Genomic DNA, 11,993 nt, shown 5'->3' with positions numbered 1-11,993 from the left:
TTCTATGATTTTGTTGAGTTTTTATAACTTAGGTTATTTTTGTGATGCATTTTTCTTTTACTCAGTTTTTCATTCCGACTTATGAGTCGGAGTGTTTCCGAGTTTCGTACGATCAACTTCCATAACCTCTTTACACCGACTTGTACCTCGTCGTTTTATCCTGACGACCATCTAGGTCGGTTCATGGGATTTTCACGTTTTGTCGAGCTTAAGTCGGCGCGTTTCGTGGAAAGAAGGAGAAAACAAAAAAGGAATTTAAGAGATATTTGTAAGATGAAAAAGATCTTTATTAATTGGGGAGGTACTTTATTGCTACTAAGGGTTTTTGACAGTCTATTTCCCTTAGCCCCTACTATGATGCCTCGTTAAAAATCCTTCTCCAGAAAAAAACTCTTTTATTTTGGGAAAAAATCACGAAGTTGGGAAAAGAGTACATCAGGGAGTAGAGTTCGCTCTTAACTGTAGTACCTTTTCATGTTACAAGCATGCCACGACCTCGGTAACTCGGTGTCGTTCAGGTCGGTCACTTTATAATAACCTTTTCCTAAGACCTCATTGACTTTGTATGGTCCCTTCCAATTAGCAGCGAGTTTTCCTTCCCTTGACTTGTTGACTCCAATGTCGTTTCTGATCAATACCAAGTCATTCGGGGTAAACGTTCTTCGAATGACTTTTTTGTTGTACCTTGTAGTCATCCTTTGTTTCAATGCTGCTTCTCTTATCTGGGCTTCTTCTCGGACTTCGGGGAGCAAGTCGAGCTCCTCTTTGTGCCCCCGTATGTTCCCGATCTCGTCATGGAGAATTACCCTTGGGCTTTGTTCATTGATTTCTATTGGTATCATTGCTTCCACGCCATAGACTAGTCGGAAGGGCGTTTCTCCAGTGGCGGATTGGGGCGTTGTTCTGTAAGCCCATAGCACTTGTGGGAGCTCTTCAGCCCAGGCTCCTTTTGCCTCTTGTAATCTTTTCTTTAGCCCTGCCAGTATGACTTTGTTGGCTGCCTCGGCTTGCCCATTGGCTTGCGGGTGCTCCACCGAGGTGAACTGGTGTTTTATTTTCATACTGGCTACTAGGCTTCTGAAGGTAGAATCGGTGAATTGGGTTCTATTGTCTGTAGTAATGGAATAAGGTATCCCATATCTTGTGATGATATTTTTGTAGAGGAACCTCCGACTTCTTTGAGCAGTGATGGTGGCCAATGGTTCTGCTTCTATCCACTTTGTGAAGTAATATATTCCCACAATCAGGTATTTGACTTGTCCTGGCGCTTGGAGAAAAGGACCTAACAAATCCATTCCCCATTTTGTAAAGGGCCATGGAGAAGTGATACTGATGAGCTCCTCTGGGGGAGCCACGTGGAAATTTGCATGCATCTAACATGGTTGGCACTTTTTCACAAATTCTGTGGCATCTTTCTGCAAGGTCGGCCAATAAAATCCAGCTCGGATCACTTTCCTGGCTAGTGACCTTGCTCCGAGATGATTTCCGCAGATCCCACTGTGGACTTCTTCTAACACCTCGGTGGTCCTTGAGGTCGGCACGTATTTTAACAATGGTGTTGATATCCCCCTTCTGTAGAGAATATTTCTCACCAAAGTGTAATGTTGTGCTTCCCTCCGGATTTTCCTGGCCTCTTTTTCCTCTTTTGGAAGGATGTCAAATTTTATGTATTCGACCAAGAGGTTCATCCATCCGAGGTTTAAACCGACTACCTCAAGGACTTCTTGTTTGTCTTCTATTTTCACCACTGAGGGTTCCTGGAGGGTTCTTGGATCAGGCTTCTGTTATTCCCTCCTGGCTTGGTACTTGCTAACTTGGATAGGGCGTTCGCTCTGCTGTTTAGATTCCGAGTTATGTGTTTAACCTCGGTGTCTGCAAAGCGCCCAAGGTGCTCCAGAGTTTTCTCCAAGTACCTCTTTATATTTGGGTCCTTTGCCTGATACTCTCCACTTATTTGGGAGGTCACCACTTGTGAGTCGCTGTATATCATCACCTTTGTAGCACCGACTTCTTCTGCCAGCTTCAATCCAGCAATCAAGGCTTCATACTCTGCCTGATTGTTTGAAGTTGGGAATTCAAATTTTAGGGAAACCTCTATCTGGGTTCCTCTTTCATCTACCAGTATTATGCCTGCACCGCTTCCTGTTCTGTTGGAGGATCCATCTACATAGAGTTCCCATGTAGTTGGTTTTTCCTCCTGATCCCCTGCGTATTCTGCAGCGAAGTCGGCGAGGCATTGGGCTTTAATCACCGTCCGAGTTTCATATCTTAAGTCGAACTCGGAGAGCTCTATTGCCCATTGAACCATTCTCCCTGCAACATCTGTCTTTTGGAGGATTTGCTTCATAGGTTGGTTCGTACGGACTCTTATTGTGTGAGCTTGAAAGTAAGGCCGTAGCCTTCGTGAGGCTACTACTAAGGAGTAGGCAAACTTCTCTAGTTTGTGGTACCTTAGCTCAGGGCCTTGTAGAACTTTACTGATGAAATATACTGGATGTTGGCCGACCTCGTCTTCTCTTATCAGGGCTGATGAGACAGCCTTGTCTGCTACAGATAAGTATAGGACGAGGTCTTTTCCAGCTACGGGTCGGGTCAGAATAGGAGGTTGGCTTAAGAACTTTTTGAACTCTTGAAACGTCTCCTCGCATTCAGGGGTCCATTCGAACTGACATTCCTTTCTCAATAAGGAGAACAGTGGAAGGGATTTTAGTGCTGATCCTGCCAAAAATCTGGAGAGGGCTGCAAGTCGGCCATTCAGCTGCTGGACCTCTCTCAAACAAGTCGGGCTTTTCATCTCCAGGATAGCTCTACACTTATCGGGATTAGCTTCGATCCCTCTTTGTGTTAGCATAAACCCTAGAAATTTCCCTGCCTCCACCGCGAAGGCGCACTTTGCGGGATTTAGTCTCATCCCATGCAGCCTTATGGTGTCAAAGACTTGTGAAAGGTCTGACAAGAGGTCGACTTCTTTCTTGGTCTTTACCAACATGTCGTCGACGTATACTTCCATTAGGCTCCCAAGGTGAGAGGCAAACACCTTATTCATCAACCTCTGGTATGTGGCCCCTGCATTTTTCAATCCAAATGGCATGACCACGTAACAGAAATTAGCTCGGGGCGTGATGAATGATTCTCCTGGTCTGGCTCATACATCGGGATTTGGTTATATCCCGAGTAGGCGTCCATGAACGACAAGTATTGATACCCCGAGCTGGAGTCTACTAGGGTATCAATGCTCGGCAGCGGATAAGGGTCCTTGGGACATGCCTTATTTAGGTCGGTATAATCGACACACATTCTCCATTTGCCATTTTGTTTTTTGACTAGCACTACATTAGCTAGCCATGTTGGGTACTTGACTTCTCTGATGAAGCCAGCTTCTAGGAGCGCCTGTACTTGCTCTTCTACTACCAGGGGGCTCGTTCTGGGCCGAGCTTGCGTCTTCTTTGTTGTACAGGTCGGGACCCTGGGTAGACCGAGAGCCTGTGGGACATGAGCTCGGGGTCTATCCCAGGCATGTCGGAGGCCTTCCACGTAAAGAGGTCGGAGTTGTCTCTTAGGAGCTTAGTCAATCCTTGTTTTAGGGTTTCCCCTAAGTTGGCTCCTATGTGAGTATTTTTTCCTTCCTCTTCGCCGACCTGTATCTCCTCGGTTTTTCCTCCTGGCTGTGGTCGCAGCTCTTCTCTGGCCCTTGCACCACCGAGCTCTATTGTGTGAACCTCTCTGCCTTTTCCTCTTAGATTTAGGCTTTCATTATAGCATTTCCTTGCCAATTTTTGATCTCTCCTTATCGTTGCTATCCCCCGCTGAAGTCGGGAATTTCATACAAAGGTGGGGAGTGGATACCACCGCTCCGAGTCGATTAAGGGTAGCTCTACCGATTAAAGCATTATATGCTGACCCCACATCGATGACTATAAAGTCTATACTCAGAGTCTTTGATTTTTCCCCTTTTCCAAAGGTGGTGTGGAGGGGCAAAAATCCCAGTGGCTTTATTGGCGTGTCGCCTAATCCGTACAAGGTGTCGGGGTAGGCTCTTAACTCTTTCTCATCCAACCCTAGTTTGTCAAAAGCGGGTTTAAAAAGGATGTCCGCTGAGCTTCCTTGGTCTACTAGGGTTCTGTGGAGGTGGGAATTTGCCAGGATCATGGTTATTACCACTGGATCATCGTGTCCAGGGATTATTCCTTGCCCATCTTCTTTTGTGAATGAGATGGTAGGGAGGTCAGATGATTCCTCTCCAACCTGGTAGACTCTTTTAAGATGTCTTTTGCGAGAAGATTTGGTGAGCCCCCCTCCCGCAAACCCCCCTGAGATCATATGGATATGTCTCTCCGGAGTCTGTGGTGGTGGGTCTCTTCTATCCAAATCATCTCGCTTTCTCTTTCCATGACCGTCCGACCTTTCTATGAGATACTTGTCAAGCCGACCTTCTCTAGTCAGCTTTTCCATCACATTTTTAAGGTCGTAGCAGTCGCTTGTGGAGTAACCATATATTTTATGGTACTCACAGTAGTCGCTGCGGCTCCCCCCTTTTTTATTTTTAATGGGTCTAGGGGGCTGCAGCCTTTCAGTATTACAAATCTCTCTGTATACATCCACTATAGAGACTTTCAGAGGAGTATAAGAGTGGTATTTTCTTGGCCTCTCGAGACCGAGTTCTTCCTTTTTCTTGGTTTCCCTCTCCCTCTCTTTTGTTGAGGGAGGGTGCCCAGGTCGCCAACTCAGGTTTCTTAACTTAGCATTCTCCTCCATATTGATGTACTTTTCAGCTCTTTCCTGTACATCACTTAGAGAGACGGGGTGTCTTTTAGATATGGACTGTGAGAAGGGGCCTTCTCTAAGTCCATTGACTAACTCCATTATGACTGCCTCTGTGGGCAGGTCTTGAATCTCAAAACATACTTTGTTGAATCTTTCCATATAGGCTCGTAAGAATTCTCCGACTTCCTATTTTATTCCCAGGAGGCTCGGTGCATGTTTCACTTTGTCTTTCTGGATAGAGAACCTCATCAGAAACTTCCGTGAGAGGTCTTTAAAACTGGTGATTGACCTCGGGGGGAGGCTGTCGAACCACTTCATCGCTGCTTTCGATAGAGTGGTCGGGAAAGCTTTGCATCGTGTAGCGTCGGAGGCATCAGCTAGGTACATCCGACTTTTGAAGTTGCTTAAGTCGTGTTTCGGATCCGTGGTTCCATCGTAGAGGTCCATATCGGGGCTTTTGAAGTTCCTCGGAACTTTTACCCTCATTATGTCCTCACTGAAAGGATCCTCCCCTCCTAGGGGCGGTTCTTCTTGCTCGTCACGGGAGTTCCGACCTTTGAGGGAGGATTCTAACTTTAAGAGTTTTCTTTCTAACTCTTTTCGTCGTTCCATCTCCTCTTTTAGGTTCTTTTCAGTCTCCTTTTGTCGCTCCCGTTCTTGTTCTAACTGTTTCAGGCAACTGTGGACTAATCCCATGAGTTCAGTTGCATGGGAGGGTCCCTCTTTCTCTGACTCGCGCCCTTCTGAAGAGTTCACCTTCGGATTTTTTATTCCGGAGGTACCTTCCCTGTGTTGATCATTAGTCCCCTGGTGGAGGGTCAAGTCTGCATCATTATTACCTGTGTCCAGATTCTCTTGTTCAGAATCTGACTCCACATGACCCTCTTCGGGGGATCTGTCTGCCATCATTGGTTGATCTCTTGGCTCCCCGGCAACGGCGCCAATGTTACGGTGGGTAACCGGAGATTAATGGATTGGATGGTGTTGATTGGCCAAATCGCTTGAAAGAGGAAGCCTTCGAGTGGGTCTGCACCTCGGGGGCCTCCGTCCGACTTGCTCGTATGAGGAAGAGGGGGTGGTACCTGCAAAGACACTCCGATGCCTAAGTTAGCAAGGGTGTGAGCAGGTCTAGAGAGTATTGGGACTTGGAGATACCTGAGGGGTGTCAGTGTATTTATAGTGGTGAACCAATAACCACCGTTGGAGTAGTGCCATCTTTTTAGGGCGTTAACCGTCCCATTATCTTAGGGAGGTTAGGATATGGCTCTTGGAAATGGTTAGAGAGATTCTAGGGGCAGTTACTCACTTGAATGAGTGTTTATCTGCCAGCTAACTCTCGTGTCCGACTTCTTTAGAGCAAGTCGTGGTTAGAACCGACTTCATTAGACGAAGGTCGGTATTGGGTGAGGCTCAATCCGTGGGATTAGGCCTTTTGTTTGGACATGGACTTTTACTGTTGGGCCAGGGTATGAACAAGATTATTATTTAATTAAATTTTGTTATAACAATATTAAATTGATTTTAGAATTATTTAATAAACTGTTAATTTTATTCACATAGTAAAAAACTAAAAGCGTTTTATTATGACAAATAACTAAGAGGAATGTTAGGGGGACAATAATTTTATTGAACAATATGAACAACTACCAATCAAATTAAAACACATCACACCTCTAAATTAATTCTCTAAATTTTAATATTAAAATAACCATCCATACACTAATAAAATAAACATCCGATATATCTATTGTTTAAATCGTTTAATATTTTTATTGTTTAACTATACTTTTCCTCTAATCATGTTTGTCAATCATGAGAATTAGCACAAGTGGCAGTTGCTTTAGTAATTTAATTCGTCATGTCCTAATTTCCATTCTTTGCGCCTCTTACGAATTGCCGAAGCAATTTATAAACCATGAGTAGTGGATGAAGCCAAAATTGAAAAAGTTTTGGTCATACCTTTTAAATATTTATTAGAAAAATTAAACAAATTTAGAACGTGATCACGAGATGCAAATCCACGAGAAGAATACAAGCATGTTATTTTTGTCAACTTATATTGGAATTTTTGGCTTCCACAGGCATCTTGTTAGCATGTGTCCCCTCATAATGCAAGTTTTCTTATTATTTTAAGGCATTTGCCAGTGATGATTGATGGAGGGGAGATCATGGGTTTACCAGTAACCATTAACTCTGTCCCTTCACACCCATGTGAATGGTGTTTGTCTAGATCCATTCCACACCTATGCAGGTTGATTCAAGTAATACATGTTGGATTTTCTTTAATAAGGTCTCGCATTCAATAACTAACTTTGGTTAGTCAAGTGGTTAGTTCATTTGTCCGCTTAAGTAAATGTTGGAGATTTAATCCTGTTTTGTGCGTGCAGTAACTCATAGGCTAACAACAAACTTTTAATAAAGTTCTAATTCGTCAGAGATTAATCCTTGGTCTGATGGACTAGGAGATAACATGGATAACAAAAAAAAAGTCCCGTATTCGATTCTTGTTAATAAAAAATAATCTAAATTAAAAGTGTGAGCACATAATTAGAAAAAGAAGACTCTAAATTCATTGCAAATATAAAAGCAACATTTGGGTCCATTTATTTCCCATTATTCCTCACATCAACCTAGAAAAGAGAGAGGAAAATGAGGAAGTCACTTGTGCATTCTTTGGTTTTCATGTGCCTTTTGATTCCTTTGGCAGTTGCAGATTGGAACATATTGAATCAGAAGACAAAGAGAGGATTGAAGATCAGCTTGAAGAACTACTGTGAAGCTTGGAGGATGAATGTGGAGCTTCATAACATTAGAGGTTTTGAAGTTGTGCCTGAAGAATGCACTGAATACATTGGAAAATACATGAAGGGAACTCAGTACTCAGTGGACTCTGAGAGGACAACTGAAGAATGCCTGGTTTATGTCAGCACCAGCTGCAATCTAATAAAAGATGGCAAAGATGCATGGATTTTTGACATTGATGATACTTTGCTCTCTACAGTTCCTTTCTACAAGGATAACCTATACGGGTAAATTCAAAATCCACTTTCATCTTAATGTCCATTCTTATGTTAATATTTGCTTTCCCCTACACTTGTTTTCTTGAAGCTTGACACCTAGTTAGTTAGAAGAGTAAGTTGAGTGTAAAATATTAATAAAGGGAAGAGAGAATTGATGAGGGGTCTAGTTGTTCTGGTATTATGTCTCGGGAGAGTTGAAAAACCTCCCCAAGAGGGGTTATCAAACTCGAGTTAACTCCTATGAGTTTACAAGTTTAGATCTTGAATCGAATTTTTGGGTTAAACTTCACGATTTGGGTCGCTTAAACTCTTGTAAGTTACACTATTTAGATGAACTTGAGTTTGATTATCTTGTCCTCTACCATGGTGAATGTGATCGTGAATTTTTTGTTCAGTTTCTAATATGCCTACTATTCTGAGTGACAAGCCTCTTTTTTTCCATTGACAACAGGGGAAAGAAGCTAAATTTGACATCATTGGAGGAGTGGATGAGCAAGAGCAAGGCGAAAGCTCTTGACGACTCATTGAAGCTTTTCAATGCACTTAAATCCAGAGGAATTCAGATCATCTTGATTTCTTCAAGGAGGGAGCATCTAAGGTCTGCTACAATTGACAACCTTGTCAATGTTGGTTATTATGGTTGGACAAGTCTTATCATGAGGTTAATTCTATAAATCAAGCTCTTCCTCTATTTTTCTATTACTGCTGTATTCTGTTTGCTCCTCATTAATTTTTTTTTGCTGTGTTTTGTTCTATTTTTCTCTATGCAGAGCACCTGCTAATGAGTTAGTATCAGTACAAAAATACAAATCTGATGTGAGAAAACAACTGGTTAGTAATGGCTACCGCATTTGGGGAATTTTGGGTGATCAATACAGCAGCATTCAAGGGCCTCCAAGCAGCATAAGAACATTTAAACTTCCAAATCCAATGTACTATGTTGCCTAATGTGTTGATCTATTTGTAGCTGCATTATTTCTTCACCATTGGAAGCTTCTATAAGTTGCACCATTTTAAGGACTATTGTTATTATTAGTTTGCATCATGTTCCTTCAGATCTTGTGCATTTTTTTTGAAGGGGAATAAAAGAGGCAAGGGAGAAAGTATAAAGATTTTCATTGCACCCACCATTACTACTATAGGTTTGCAATCTACTTTTACAATATGAATGATACTCTTAAGTTAATCAATTAATTAAAACTATGGAACTCCCACAAATTGGAGAATCCAAGGCAAAAGTAAAATTGGACAAAAGTAAACAAGACAAGTGATGGGAAAAAAATATGTGGGGGCTTCCAAAGGCAATCCCTAGAAATGGAAACATACTGCAAGAAGTTTCATATGAACAAACAGAGAACATTAAAAGATCAATTCAACTGAGAAAGCAGCCCTTACAAACACTAAACTGCATTAACCTGTAAATTCATATGGAATTCAGACAAGATATTATGAACCCTACTAATAACTATATGTTCTATTACAAACTGTGTATGCTAGTCCTGAACAATATAAACATGACCATTTTTGGAAACGTGCGTGATCTATGGCCAGTTTTAACCAAGACAGATTGTCTGAAATTTTCAGCTTTAACTAACTTGTTCTGTATTGGTTTCATAATTTACCCTTTCTATGATGTTGTGCACCAATTGAGCAGCGAAAGAAACTAGCATTTAGATCTCCAGCAAGTTAATGCTATATGAACTAGTAGAATCTAGTTAACTATACCCTGACTTGCATTTCCATACAGTTTCCGGAAAGGATGATGATCAAACAAAATATTAACCATCTAAACACAATTCAGCATGCACACATAAACATTTGATTGCCCAAAATGCAACTAACCCCTAAGAAGATTGAGAAGAGAGTTTCAGGCATTCACTTTGGCATCTTCTAAGGCATATGTCGTTCCAGTTAGGCACTTGATGCTGGTTAACACAAACAGTGCGCACGCACGCATCAGCACATGCATCAAGATCAGACACACCGCACACGGTGACACAGGTGTCAGGAATGGGATCCTTTGAGAACGAACCAACCTTCTTCAACATCCTCTTTGAAGTGCAGACCCTTTCACAGACAAAGATCTCATCCGAACTCCTTTCTCTTCCCCTTGCACTCTTCAACTTCTGCTCTTCTGCGTGCCTTGCCTTGAGCCGAAAAGCTTGTCCGGCAACAAGCACAGGGATTGCAGCGCCCAAAAGCGACCACCAAATTTCTCCCATCTCCAAGAGAATACAACTTCAGCTGCCCCTTCTTCTCTATATCATATGCTCCACACTCTTAAAACACAACAATAAAAACTATGAGACTTCTTATTTGAGTGGTGTACCACAATTATCAACATAATGGATAATCGCAAAGAAAATTACTAATACAATTCCAAACATTTATAAATCTCCATATCTTGATTTATCAACAATCAACATGATTATGCAACATCAAAACCATTTATCAAGCAATTGAAGCCTAGAAACCTGGCACTTCATACAAAATACATCTGAAATTATACACTTATTAGGGTTTTTAGTCTGATTATGGCTACAGCGAACGTTCACAGCTAAAAGGCATTCATAATAACAATTGCATTCTTTCAACTTTCAAGGCCTGAACTTTGACTGTTTCAGCCGCAAAATGTTCGTTTCACTGGAAAGCAAATCAAATTGAAAATAATTTTGAATAAAAAGAGTAAATAGAAAAGGAAATGGATCAAAGTGAACTACAGAATAAACATGTAAATATATTTAGAAAGAAATGAGGAATAGAGTGAAGAGATGCATATGAGACTTAAGAGTGGCGAAAAGGGAAAGGAAGCATTTACCTGCGGCGGAGCAAGACGGAGAAGGAGATGTGGCTGCCTGGCTGGTGGAGATCAGGCAGCGGCTGGTTGTAGCGTTAAGCTGTCACAGATTTGCCCAATCACCACCTACACTAACCTACTAAACTAACTTTTTTTCCTCCTCCTAGTATAGTTAGTTTGACAACTAACAATTCAAATAACAACCAACAATTTTGATCAAGCAAAAAAATCCAAATTACTGTCTTTTACCAGTTCTTTTTGTTAGTTCTAAATATTTTTTTTTTAAATCTACTATTTGAAAATAGAATTATTTCATTTTTTTTATCCAACGGCATTTTTAATCAGGTAGATTAAAAACTATTCTGATATAAATCAGAGTTTTATTTAAAAATTTATTTAAAAATTTACTAGACAAGAGTTATTTTATTCGAACTTTTTCTAACATTTTTTTAGATAGAAAAGTGAACTAACTATTTTACTAACTCAAATTAGTTAGAATTATTTCTTTTATGAATTTTAATTCCAAAGACATTAAAAAAATGTAAACAACAATAATTTAAATAAACCTTAATTTCTACATAATTCCAAAATATTAAAGGTTGTTGGTGAAACATTAATTAATCTTTACATAACTCTGACAACTCTTAATAATATTTTTTCGGTATTGTCAACTGAACTTATAAAGATGTCCCCAAAATTGAGGATAATAGTTATTTATACTCATATATCACAACGAAAAATATTATAAGATTAGTTGAATTTATTATTTTTTTGATCAGTAATTAATTAACAATGTTTAAAAATATAAATTAAAAATATTTTATTAAATTACTAGACTAAAAATTATTAAATTAAATTAATGATTAAAAATATTAACTAAAAACAATAAATTTTGCTTACCCTTAAACTTTTCTCATATGAAATATATATATGACCTTCCGATACGTATATAAATTGGTATGTGATTCACTACTTTAATGGTGAATTCATATTACCATAAAGTAAAGTCACATAAATAGTACTTTAATGCAATAACCTTCTAAATCGTAAACTCTCTAAGTATGAGCTTAGCGGTTAAAGAAATGGAGGTTTATTGCAGGTGAGGAACACTGATACACTCTGCTTCTAGCTGAGAGCATCATGTCCCATAAATATGAAGGATTACAAGTGTTCTTATCATGCAGAAAAAAAAAAAAAAAGATGATCCTAAAAATCTATTTTGTACTTAAATTTTATTTTAGAAATAAATAATATACAGTAAATCAAATTTAAATACTACGTTAGTAAAAATTTTTTTTCCTTTGATGGTATGAAGGTGCTATGTATATCCACACTAAAATCAACATTTGCTGTCAACTCCTTGATCAATGGATATCTTATCTAAATTGAAAAACTTCTTGCAACTCTTTGCA

The 11,993-nt window shown here is 40.0% G+C and overlaps 2 protein-coding genes across 2 annotated transcripts; one reads left to right on the top strand and one right to left on the bottom strand.

The window, feature by feature from the left end:
- Positions 1-7,359: 7,359 nt before the first annotated feature.
- Positions 7,360-8,907, top strand: LOC112711338 (acid phosphatase 1). Its single transcript, XM_025763968.3, has 3 exons — positions 7,360-7,793; positions 8,236-8,445; positions 8,555-8,907. Exons 1-3 carry the CDS (start codon positions 7,414-7,416, stop codon positions 8,730-8,732), a joined length of 768 nt encoding a protein of 255 aa, XP_025619753.1. The 5' UTR covers positions 7,360-7,413; the 3' UTR covers positions 8,733-8,907.
- Positions 8,908-9,126: 219 nt separating this feature from the next.
- Positions 9,127-10,744, bottom strand: LOC112711339 (uncharacterized protein At5g64816). The gene is made up of 2 exons (XM_025763969.2): positions 10,603-10,744; positions 9,127-10,063 (listed from the first exon to the last, which is right to left on the bottom strand). Exon 2 carries the CDS (start codon positions 10,004-10,006, stop codon positions 9,629-9,631), a length of 378 nt encoding a protein of 125 aa, XP_025619754.1. The 5' UTR covers positions 10,007-10,063; positions 10,603-10,744; the 3' UTR covers positions 9,127-9,628.
- Positions 10,745-11,993: the final 1,249 nt, after the last annotated feature.

This window comes from Arachis hypogaea, chromosome 9 (genome assembly GCF_003086295.3).
Source record: "Arachis hypogaea cultivar Tifrunner chromosome 9, arahy.Tifrunner.gnm2.J5K5, whole genome shotgun sequence".
Taxonomy (NCBI): domain Eukaryota; kingdom Viridiplantae; phylum Streptophyta; class Magnoliopsida; order Fabales; family Fabaceae; genus Arachis; species Arachis hypogaea.
Note: the sequence above shows the minus strand (reverse complement) of the source record. Positions and strands in the feature narration are given on the sequence as shown.

Excerpts from the sequence above, each read along its gene's own strand:
- LOC112711339 (XM_025763969.2), bottom strand. The coding sequence starts at position 10,006 with ATGGGAGAAATTTGGTGGTCGCTTTTGGGCGCTGCAATCCCTGTGCTT.
- LOC112711338 (XM_025763968.3), top strand. The coding sequence starts at position 7,414 with ATGAGGAAGTCACTTGTGCATTCTTTGGTTTTCATGTGCCTTTTGATT. Across the intron at positions 7,794-8,235 it reads TACAAGGATAACCTATACGG|GGGAAAGAAGCTAAATTTGA; the intron begins GTAAATTCAAAA and ends CATTGACAACAG. Across the intron at positions 8,446-8,554 it reads TGGACAAGTCTTATCATGAG|AGCACCTGCTAATGAGTTAG; the intron begins GTTAATTCTATA and ends TTCTCTATGCAG.